Below are 11372 nucleotides of genomic sequence, written 5' to 3'. Positions count from 1 at the left end.
CAGCTTAAGTGCTGAGGAATAGGCTGCACGCTTCAATACCGAGCTGCCACGGGCGTTAAGCCACGCCCACTCAACCTAAACGCATCTTTCTGCCCGTCTGAGCACTTTGTGAGGAGGAGTAGTGCTTTTCATAGAAGTATTTACTGCCAAGGTGCGTTCAGAGGCCGGAGCAACGGACCCCCGCGAGAAATCTCGATACACCTCAGTTGTTGGGTGCTTATTGCTATTATTTCCTGTTGTGAATGTTCTTAGACGAGTAATTGAGATGCTGGGTGCTAGGACTGCTGTGTGCACCCGCCCTGTGGCGCCATCACCGCCGCCCAATTTTCCTTATCGCGCCCCTCCCAAGCCCTTCGCTGCCACGAAAGATTTATAGCGCATCCAGAACAACTTTGGAACTGATCTAAGATGCCCTGCGCGCCCGGTATCTTCCTATCCGCAGGATCGTGATTGGACTTTCAACAACAATGGCTTTCAACCCGGGCGCGGCGCCTTTCGCGCCGGGAGCTGGTTTCATGAGCCCCGAGGTGGCCGCCATTAATGACCTGATGGACCGCCTGTCGCTCGCGTGCAAGGAGGAGGCGCCCCGGGCAGCGGCCGCGGCAGCACCCAAGCCGGTCGCCTCCGCAGCCGCGGCTGCGGCCAAGCCTGCGGCCCCCAGCGGTGGCATTAAGATCATGCGCGCTGGCGCGCCGGCAGGCGCCCCCGCCGCGGCAGCCCCTGCCGCATCCGGCTGGGGCGCGGGCGGCGCCAGCGCTGCGTCGCGCGGCGGCGTGAGCCGTGACAACGCCGCCAAGGAGATTGGCGAGTACGTCAAGGCCCGCGGCGTGCGCGTGCTTAAGGTGAGGGACACTAAAGTAACCCGCTTTCTGGTGCACATGCGGAGTGCTGCCAAGCTTAGTGCTTAGCGTGCGCTTGTTCCTCTAACGGCCACGGTAACATGTGCCGCAACTGCCAGGGCGCTGCGCCGCACGGCCCTCACCGCTCCTCCGCCTGCTCCTCACCACTCCATATGTTTCACGCCCTCTGTTACTTGCCCTTCGTTACTTGCCGAACAGACGTCGGGTCTACGCGACCAGCTGGCGCTGATGGCGGATGACCAGAACAACGCCGTGGCCCGTGAGGTGTGTGTGCAATGGGGGGGGGGGGCTCAGGGACTTGCAGGCAGGGCATTGAAGTTGTGGGTCACTTACCGCGGATGCGGTTTGAGGTTTGTGGGTCAGAAAGGGGCAAGAGAGGGGCGGGAGAGGGGCTGGAGAGCGCTTGGACCGGGGGGAATGTGGGCGGGGCCAAGAGCTGCAAAGCGTACATGTTGACCAGGGTATGCGATACACGGAGGGCTGAATGGGCTACAGTCTGGGCGGCTGCAAGGCCAAGTCGTCGTGTCGCATTGTGGAGGGGGGTGGTTCGGTGTGGGGCATCGAGGATACACTGGCGTGATGTTGGCGGTGCATCATATCGAGCAGCCAGCGCTGAGGGGGAAACACGAAGGAAAGCCAGAAGCAGGCAGAAGCAGGGCAGCATTAGTCCAAACTGTAGATGACGCGGCCGTGGAAATGTGCGCGGCGTGGGCCGGATATTAGCCTCCTACATCACGTGAGGTTGCAGCGGAAGGCCGCAGCCGAGCGTGGGACAGCTAGGCGCGCCGCAGCTAAGCGTTAGATTGCGATGTCTGTTGAAGACGGAAAGGCCCGTGGCGTGCGCTAGACAGGCTATAGCCTGCGTCCGCGCTGTGCTCGGCGGCGGTCGCCCGCGCGCGCGACCCTGTACACATACCGCTGACATGCCCGTACGCTCCGCCTCCCAACCTCCCTCTCTCCCTCTGCTCTCGCCGCCCCCATCCCCACTCCTAGGCCGCGCTGCTGGCGTACGCGGCGCTGTGCGACTGCGTGGGCACCGCCGTGGAGCCGTTCGTGGCGCCCATGCTGCCCGTGTTTCTCGAGCGCCTCAGCGACAAGGTAAGGGGGAGAAAGGACTGGGAGCGTGTGCGTGTGCGGGGGGCGGCGGGGGGCCTGTCTTGCAGCAGTCTACGTGCGGCAGGGCGACAGTGCGACAGTGGCCGAAGGGGCTGACATGCGCGGATCGGCGCAAGCCGCTTCGTGGCGGCGCACAGGCGGGTTGTGGCGTGTGAGCGTCAGGACGCAGCACGGCAGGACGCGGACCTGTGGTGGCAGCACCGGACGCTGCGTGCCACAACTCGCCACCTCCTCACCTCCTTACAGTTTCTGCTCTCGTGTCCCTCCCTCCTCCACTTGTCCTCCCCTCGTACGTGCAGATCGCCGTGCGCGCCGCCGCCGACCAGGCCTGCCAGGCGCTGGCCCGGCTGCTGCACCCGGAGGCGGTGCCGCGCTGCATGCCCGCCATCCTGTCGGGCGCCAGCCCCGCCAAGAAGTGGCAGTGCAAGGAGGGCGCGTTCAAGATCATCTCCACGCTGTGCGAGACGGCGCCGGACGCGGTGCAGGCCGCGCTGCCCGACATCGTGCCCGTGGTGCGTGCGTGCATGTGTGTGAGAGGGGGGGTGGTGGAGGGGGGGATGTGTGTGTATGGTATGTGTAGGGGGGTGCGGTATGTGTATGGGTATGGGATGGAGGGACAGGGCCATGGGCTGGGAGGGGGACCGGAGGCTGGGGTGGGGGGTTGGGGCTAGGGCTAGGGTGGGTGCGGGGGCATTGGCACTGAGGTGCGGGGCAGGGCGGCCGGGAGCGGGGGGCAGATATGGACAGGCCTGGTCAGGCCACGAACGCTGAGGAGGGGGAGGGCGGCACGTTTTCTCACTGCTGGGCACTTCCGCCACCTTGCCCATGCAATGCGCAGGTGAGCGACGGCATTGTGGATGCCCGTGACGAGGTGAAGGAGGCGGCGGTGGCGGCGGCCGAGAGCGCCTTTGCGCTGGCCGGCAACCGCGACATCGCGCCCTGCGTGCCCTCCTTCCTCACCTGCATCCGCAACCCCAAGGAGACGGCCGAGGCCATCCTCAAGCTGTCCGGCACCACCTTCGTGCAGGCCGTTGAGGTGCGCGGCCGCGTGACTGCATGACTCCGCGCGTGACTGCGTGTGTGCGTGCATGCATGCATGGCTGCATGGCTGCCTGGGGTGACAGCCGGGCACGTGATGGAGTGCTTGGATGGATTGGATGCGAGCCATGAAGATGCCGAGCTCACTTCGACCTTGAAAGCGGAGGCGCAGCTGTTGGCATGGCCGCGACTTGCATGTGACCTCGGCAGATCCTGGCGTCACGCCCGCCCTCGCTGCCTGCTCACAATCCCCTCGCGCCCCTCGCGCCCTCGCGCCCCTCGCGCCCTGGCACGTCCACCGCACCGCAGGCGCCCGCGCTGGCCGTGATGTGCCCGCTGCTGATCAAGGGCCTGAAGGAGGAGACGGCCATCAAGCGCAAAGCCGCCAACATCATCGCCAACATGTCCAAGCTGGTGCTGGTGCCCGCAGATGCTGACACCTTCCTGCCCAAGCTGCTGCCCCGCCTGGAGGTGAGCGGCAGGGGGACGCCGAGTGTGACTGGGAGGGGGGGGGGGCGGGCGGAGGCTAGGGTCCCAGGCCGGGCCCGGGGCTAGGGTCCGGGGCGGGGACTTGGGCGGGTTTACATGGCTTTAGTTTGGGGTTGCTGCGGCCGGCTGCAGCGGACTACGGTGCCGATAGTAGGCAACAGGGTGGATGATGCGAGATTGGGAGAGTACATTCGCATCGCCGGGTCCTCTTGCAACATTCTTCCGCCCACGTACCTGCTCTCGTCCAACCCACACAGGCGGCCGCCAACGAGACGCCCGACCCGGAGTGCCGCTCCGTGTGCGCCGCCGCCGTGACCACGGTGCGCCGCGTGGCGGAGGCGGCGCACTCGGCGCGCATGGCGGAGGACGACGAGCGCAAGGTGCTCAAGGAGGCGGAGGTGGAGGCCATGCTGACGGCCGTGCTGGGCGCCAACGGCGCTGACGTGGCGGGCGACCCGCTCATGGGCGTGGCGGTGTCGTACTGCGCCGCCATCGCAACCGTCATGGTCAACAAGAAGAACACCGACCCGGCCAAGTGGCAGGACAAGGTGTGTGCGGCCCTGCAGGGGCGTGGGGCTTCCGGAAGCGAATGAACGGCGGACTCACGCAGCGGACTGGAAGAGGGCGGGTGGAAGGAGGCGTTCGAGGGCTTGAGGCTGGGGAGACAGTGCGACTGACCAGGTCCTGGTTGGGCTGAGCCCACCCGCTGAGCCTGCGCCCACGTCTGCGGCACGAGCGCCGTGCACCGCCGCCCTCGCCCTCGCCCTGGCACGCATGCGGCGCCCTAATGCTTTCCCGACCACCCCAGTTTGGCTTGGTTTGGTTGAGTTTGGGCTGGTATTCACAACCCACTCCTTGACCCACCCACCCCACTGCAGATCATTGAGCCGTTCCTGCTGTCCTTCCTGGACGGCGGTGACGAGGCCGCCGCCAAGGTGGCTGAGGCCTGGAGCCAGCAGTGCGAGGCAGCCAGCCACGTGGTGGTGGACGACGGGCTGTCGGACGACGACGAGGACGTGCTGTGCAACTGCGAGTTCTCGCTGGCCTATGGTGGGGGTGAGGGGGCTCCGGGCCGGGCACACTGGGTTGGGGTGGGGATCGCTTAGAACGCATGCAGGGTAGAGAGCACAGGGCGCATGTTGGAGCGAGCACGGCGATCTTGAATCTTGGATTGGTCAGCAGGACGATTTGGGATTCGCGGCTGCGCGCGGTCGTGCACGGGGTGGGCGTTGCGCCGGGGACAGCGGCGGCGTAGCAGCTCCGGTGGATGGTGTTGGGGCCAGCGACAGAGGGACGGCGTACAGAGGGCTGCGGGGCCTATGCCGATGGCAGCGGCTCTAGCGCGCTAGGTAGGGTACAGTAGCAACACAGCGGGCTCAAAGAAACCAATATGCATCACCGGGCAAGCAGAGGATGTGCAGCAATGTCTGTGAGGCATGCTTGGCTTTGAGCCACTGCCCCGCACCTTCACCGGCCGAAAGCAAATCCTAAAGTCCACTAGCGCCACCACGCGTCTCTGCGAAGCGCGCCGTGTCTCCTCCCCAGCCCTCCTAGCTGACCACGCTCCCGCCCTGCCCCCCGCCCCACCCATATCACCCAAGGTGGCAAGATCCTGCTGAACAACGCGCGCCTGCGCCTGAAGCGCGGCCGCCGCTACGGCCTGTGCGGCCACAACGGCGTGGGCAAGACCACACTCATGCGCGCCATCAACAACGAGAAGGTGGAGGGCTTCCCGCCCAAGGACCAGGTGGGTGGGTGGAGACAGGGAGGGTGCGGAGGCGGGGAGGCGGGGAGGCGTGAGGGTGCGGGGGTGTGGGAGTGTGGAAGCGAGGTGAGGGTGCCCTTGCGACCACGCAGCCTTGCACGGCTGCAGCTGACATGATGGCTCGTGGCAACCTGCGTTGAGCCAAGTACGCGACCTAACACGGCGGCAACGGCTTCGGACCCTGCAGGTGTGCTCGGTGTACCTGGAGTCGGACATCGCGCCGGAGATGGCGGAGTACCCCATCGTGGAGTTCGTGTTCAAGGACCCCACGCTGCAGGGTGAGGGGAGCGCCAGACTGGATAGAGGGAGCAGGGGAGGCGGGAGCAGGGGAGGCGGGAGAAGGCAGGGGGAGGCTAGCGCAGGGCCCCCGGCGGCGGCGCGGCGTCAGGGGGAGGGAGAGGGGGGACGGGGCCAGACTAGGAAGATGACACGCGGATGGGAGGCAGTTGCAGGTGTAGGTGCAGGGCAGAGGCGTTCTGTTCTCAGGTGCAGGGTTTGAGAGGGGGGAAGCATAGCGCGGGAGGAGGGCGAGGCGCCAGACACGGCCTCGCGCATAAGCGTGTGTGGCAACACGCAATCGTCGTGCGGCCGCGATCCTCGCCACCCTGTCACCTCCGCCCTCACCTGTGTGTGTATGTGTATCGCCACTTGGCCGCCCCCGCAGTCAAGGCCACGCCGCCCAGCATGGAGGAAGTGGTGGAGATGTTGCGCAACGTGGGCTTTGACGACGAGCGCCAGAAGAACCAAGTGGGCTCGCTGTCGGGCGGCTGGAAGATGAAGCTGGCGCTGGGTGAGCAATGAGTGCTGCCGGTGCTGGTGTGGTTAGTGTGCTGCTGGTGTGGGAATGATGGCGCCGGCCTCCCCGCTCTCCTTTCAGCTCCCGGTCTCTCCCGCCTTCCCTTTACTCCCTCCCTCTCCCCCTCACGCCTCCGCTTTCCCAAACCCAAAACCTTCGCTTCTTCTTAGCTAATCATGAATGCAACCCCTCACCCCTCGCACCCCGCAGCGCGCGCCATGCTCATGAAGCCCGACATCCTGCTGCTGGACGAGCCCACCAACCACCTGGACGTTGTCAACGTGGCCTGGCTGGAGGACTACCTGGTCCGCGTCATCCCGCGCGTCACGTGCTGCATCGTGTCGCACGACTCGGGCTTCCTAGACAACGTGAGGCCGCGGGCGGGCAGGGCGGGAGGTTTTTTGGGGGCTTGCAAGGATTGGTACAGAGAAGTGTAGCGAAGTAGACACCAGGTGTCGGGGGTGGGGGTGGGAGGGGGTGGGATTAGTCCAATCGCAAAGTAAAATATTTGCCAGTCCAGAACCCATGACTCCATGAGGGGTGGAGGGGAAGGGCTGCCAAACCACGGCCACGCGCAGGGGTTGTGATGAGGGCTCGGGGCGGTTGTGAGGGGGCTGGGCAGGGGCTGGCGAGCGCGGAATGGGGCGCGGGGTTAGCGAGGGCTGGCGGGGTGGAGGCGGCGTCTTGGGTAAGGGCGTGCTTTGTGTGGGCGGAGGGCCCTGGAAAGGCTCGCTCGTGCGACGGTGCAGCATGCGGATACGGTACGCGCGCGGCTCTGACACACGCCGTTCTTTCTGTGTCCCACCGGCAACGCGCGCAGGTGTGCACGGACATCATCCACTACGAGCAGCGCAAGCTCAAGTACTACCACGGCAACCTGTCGGAGTTCGTCAAGGTGTGCGAGGGGAGACAAGGGGAGCCGGGCGGAGGGCGGAGGGCGCGGCGGTGTGCGAGGCGGTGTGTGGAAATGGGCATGCGTACCGGGATGTAGACTACACAAGGTCGCAGGGCGGTCCCGCTCGCGGCCCGGCGCCGCGGGGTGTGCGCCATGCGCCGCCGCCCATGGACGGGCGTATGGACCGGCAGCAGTAGCCGAGGATGTCGGGGGGGGAGTTGCGGCGGCAGCGGCGTAGCGGGGCGCGGCCGCAACAGCGGCAGAAAGCGCCGGCGCAGGAGTCCGCAGGACCGCAGCCGGTCGGCCACTCCCGCATCGTGCCAGCAGCAGCAGTGGGATGACCAGGAGGATGACGAGTGGCTAGGCAGCGGCAGTCGGGCACTGTGGCAGACGGCGACAATGCCAATGGAGACGGATGAGACCGTGTTATTCCAGCAGCCGCGACTCCTGGAATGGTCACGCGGCTGAGGCACCCTTGCTGGGTACCCCAGCCGATGCCGATGTTCCAGCCGCAGTCACGGCGGCAGCCACAGCACGGCCTCATCCGTCTCCATTGGCATTGTCGCCGTCTGCCACAGTGCCCGATTGCCGCCGCCTAGCCACTCGCCATCCTCCTGCTCATCCCACTGCTGCTGCGGGCGCGATGCGGGAGTGGCCGACCGGCTGCGGTCCCGCGACTTCTGCGCCGGCGCTTTTGGCCGCTGTTGCGGCCGCGCCCCGCTACGCTGCTGCCGCCATAACCCACGGCCATCCCCGGCTGCTGCTGGCGATCCGCACGTCCGTCCATGGGCGGCGGCGCATGGCGCACACCCCGCGGCGCCGGCCAGCGGCGGTCCCGCTCGCGGACCGTCATCGACAATATCAAGTACCGGTAACACTTTTAATCCTGCCTGCGCCCGCGCCCACCCACCCAACATCAAGTAACATACATTTCAACCTGCCTGCGCACGCGCCCACCCACCCAACACAACAGGTCAAGCCCGAGGCCAAGTCCTACTACACGCTGGCGGCCGCCACCCTGCGCTTCAACTTCCCCAAGCCCTCCTTCCTGGACGGCGTCACGTCGGGCGAGAAGCCCGTGCTGGCCATGAAGAAGGTGAGCTGGGGGCGGCAGCGGCAGCGACTTGGGCGCATGCGAGACGTGTTGGGTTTAACTTGATATTGTCGCGTGTGAACGTTTGGGCATGGCCGCATACATGGGGCGTGCACGTGTCAGGGTGGTGATAGATATCACGTGGTGGTCTGATGTGTTGTGTTGAACACACAAAGGGAACAATTTCGCTATACGCGCATGATCTGATGTGTTGTGTGTTTGTGCGGCCGCAGGTCACGTTCAGCTACCCCGGCGCCGCCAAGCCGCAGCTGGAGCAGGTCACGTGCTCTTGCCGCATGTCCAGCCGCGTGGCCATCCTGGGTGAGCAGATTGTAGAGGGGGGGGTGGAAGTGGCTGGTTGTGTGGCTGGCGAGGGTCGAGGCCTGCGGAATGGGTAGGCAGTGTTGGGACGGCTATGGGCTGCTGGGGCGACGTGAGGGTTGGGCGCGTAGAGGCATCACCAACAAGCAAAGCATGCACCACAGAGACTTGCGTTGTGTCACCGGGCCTAGCCCTGCCTTTCCTGTCCTCCTTCCCAACTCCTTTCCTGCTCCCCTCTTCCAATGATCTCGCTGCAGGCCCCAACGGCGCGGGCAAGTCCACGCTCATCAAGCTCATGACTGGCGAGCTCAAGCCCGACGTGAGTTGCGGCCGTGTGGAGTCCTATAGTATAAATAGTATTGACGTTGAGTAATTTGGGTGACAGACAGCAGCCGGTGGCACGTAGCCATGCAGTCACGGCATGCACACAGAATGCGCGCAGCGCAACCAAAAGGCATGCGCAATAACGGAGTCGCGATGGTCGCCATGGCCCTGACTGGCGCTGACATGCCCCCTCTTCATCGCTATCCCCCTTACCCCTCCCCCTTACCCCTCTCCCTCCCCTTCCTCTGCCGCCCGCCTGCAGAGCGGCACGGTCAACAAGCACATCAACGTGCGTGTGGCCTACGTGTCGCAGCACGCGCTGCACCACCTGGAGGACCACCTGGACAAGACGCCCAACCAGTACATCCGCCTGCGCTACGGCAAGGGCGAGGACAAGGAGGAGGCGGAGAAGGTGAGCGCGCGAGAGGTGTGGCCGCGCCGCGCCGCGCCACGTCGTGGGGGGAGGGGTTGTAGATACCAGCCCAAACTAAACCAAACCAGTAGGGGCAGTAGGAGCGCGGTGTGGCGTTGTGGCGGGGGCAGATGCACACCTGATACGCAGCCCGCTGCGCCGCGGCATCCGTGCCTCACCGCCGTCCTGCTGACACGGCATATCCACCACTGGCCTCCAAATGTTCCCCGGATCGCCCTTAAACAGGTGACGCGTGTGCTGAGCCCCGAGGAGGAGGAGGCCATCAAGAAGCAGATCTGGGTCATTGACGGCCAGAACCGAGTGCTGGAGAAGCTGCTGGGCCGCCGCAAGAAGAAGAAGTCGTTCGAGTACGAGATCAAGTGGGTGGGCCTGTCCTCCATCGAGTTCAACAGGTGAGAGAGGCGCTTCGCGCAGCCAGCATCAACGTAGCCGGCATGCACTAGCATTGTGGTGGTGTGGTGGCCTATGCTTGCTCGCCGGGTCGCGTAGCCGGGAAGCGTTTGCTCACCGTTCTCGCCGCCCACCCAACTAGCCCTGCTGCTCATTGGTCACGCCCATCCGTGCACCAGCAGCACCTACGCTACCCGGTTCACCCTACGCTACCCGGTTCACACCCCCAAATCACCAAACCTGAACTGATTCAAGTCCTCCTTAATCAATCATGAATGCAACCCCCAGGTGGACCATGCGCGAGGTGCTGGTGGAGCGCGGCTTTGAGAAGCTGTGCCGCGAGATGGACGACAAGATCAACGCCGAGAAGGGCGAGGCGGCGGCGAGGCCGCTCACGCTCGCCAGCGTGGAGCAGTACCTGCAGGTGTGTGTGGGGGGGGTCGGGGGGGGGTGTCGGGGGTGAGGGCGGCGGGCGTGGGCGTGGGCGTGGGCGGGGCGTGGGGCTGCGGTGGTGGAGGCGAGCAGGGGCACATGGCGGCTGCACAGGATTGGAGACAGCGCTCTGCACAGGCGTGGCATGGCCCCCCTGCATCCCTGCTGGCGACGAAGCGTTCAGCTGTACTGCATCCTCGTGCCATTTGCTTCCTGCAATGTTGAAAAACCAACGCTGCTTTGCTGAAGCTCCCCACTCCTCCTCACACCCACCCACCAACGCAGGACTTCGGTCTGGAGCCCGAGTTCGGCACGCACAGCGCCATCCGCGGCCTGTCGGGCGGCCAGAAGGTCAAGCTGGTGCTGGCGGCCGCCATGTGGCACTGCCCGCACCTGCTGGTGCTGGACGAGCCCACCAACTACCTCGACCGCGACTCGCTGGGCGCGCTGGCTCAGGCCATCAAGGAGTTTGGCGGCGGCGTGGTGATGATCTCGCACCACAGCGAGTTCGTGGGCGCGCTTGCGACTGAGATCTGGGATCTCAAGGACGGCAAGCTGTCGTGCCACGCGAAGGAGGAGAAGGACGAGAAGGCGGAGCACTAAAGATTTGGGTGCGGTGCGGTGGTGGTCTGTGGTGGTGGGCGGATGAAGGCGCGCGGTGCAGGGAAGCGGGGCGTGGGGGGGGGGGCGCAGGGGGCGTGTGATGGACGGGTGCGACCACAGGGAGGCGGGCTGCCAGAGGGCGGCAGTCCAGCGGTGGTCAGGCGTCAGAAACGGGCCAAAAGAGCCTGTACGGCCCCAAAGGCCGAGAGGGGTTGTGTGAGGGAGCCGGTGAGTGTTAGGGCATGCTCGCAATGCGCGAGGCGAGGCAACGCCATGCCGTTTTGTTATGAGAGGATGAGAGAAGACGAACCCTGATAGGGCAGTGAGCTGAGGCAGCTGCGCTGTGCCCGTGTCTGCCGTTCGCTTTATTGGGCGACGAAGATGGCCGGGGACGCAGTCAAATTCAGAGTATGCTGAAGGCTGAGTGATCAGGAGCGGCGTCAGTGCGCGTGCATCGTTCGATGGGTGATGCGGGCGGATAGAGCGATGGCATGAACATGGGCGAGTGCTGATTTGTCCTGGAATTCGTGCCGTCCTGACTCCGTTGTTTGAGTGCGAATTCTTTTGGATCGCTGCGAGTGAGACATGTGAGCGGCCATGAAAACCCCAAAGAGGGTTGGTGCGATGGGCGATGGGCGGTCAGGCGCCGGGGCTGGCTGTGAGTGGGAAGTCCAACGACGCGGCGTTTGTTGTGCGTCGCTGTGCGGGGTCTTCCAGGGGCCTCCGCCACCCCAGGGTGCCGGCTGCTATGTAAGGAGCGCTAAGAGCCGCACGTGTGCGCGCCTGTGCATGCGCACAAGTAGTATGGAGCCACCTT

The 11372-nt window shown here is 65.3% G+C and overlaps 1 protein-coding gene across 1 annotated transcript; it reads left to right on the top strand.

Moving 5' to 3' along the window:
- The first annotated feature begins 3 nt into the window (after window positions 1-3).
- CHLRE_14g615950v5 (uncharacterized protein) lies at window positions 4-11321 on the top strand. The gene is made up of 21 exons (XM_043070086.1): window positions 4-151; window positions 443-842; window positions 1059-1124; window positions 1854-1958; window positions 2276-2488; window positions 2815-3012; window positions 3324-3485; window positions 3761-4051; window positions 4382-4553; window positions 5105-5250; window positions 5456-5546; window positions 5933-6058; window positions 6275-6432; window positions 6885-6959; window positions 7933-8055; window positions 8286-8373; window positions 8631-8692; window positions 8960-9109; window positions 9356-9522; window positions 9809-9944; window positions 10238-11321. Exons 2-21 carry the CDS (start codon window positions 468-470, stop codon window positions 10553-10555), a joined length of 3222 nt encoding a protein of 1073 aa, XP_042916759.1. The 5' UTR covers window positions 4-151; window positions 443-467; the 3' UTR covers window positions 10556-11321.
- The last annotated feature ends 51 nt before the right edge of the window (window positions 11322-11372 follow it).

Source organism: Chlamydomonas reinhardtii, chromosome 14 (assembly GCF_000002595.2).
Source record: "Chlamydomonas reinhardtii strain CC-503 cw92 mt+ chromosome 14, whole genome shotgun sequence".
Taxonomy (NCBI): domain Eukaryota; kingdom Viridiplantae; phylum Chlorophyta; class Chlorophyceae; order Chlamydomonadales; family Chlamydomonadaceae; genus Chlamydomonas; species Chlamydomonas reinhardtii.
This window is presented reverse-complemented; position numbering and strand designations above follow the sequence as displayed.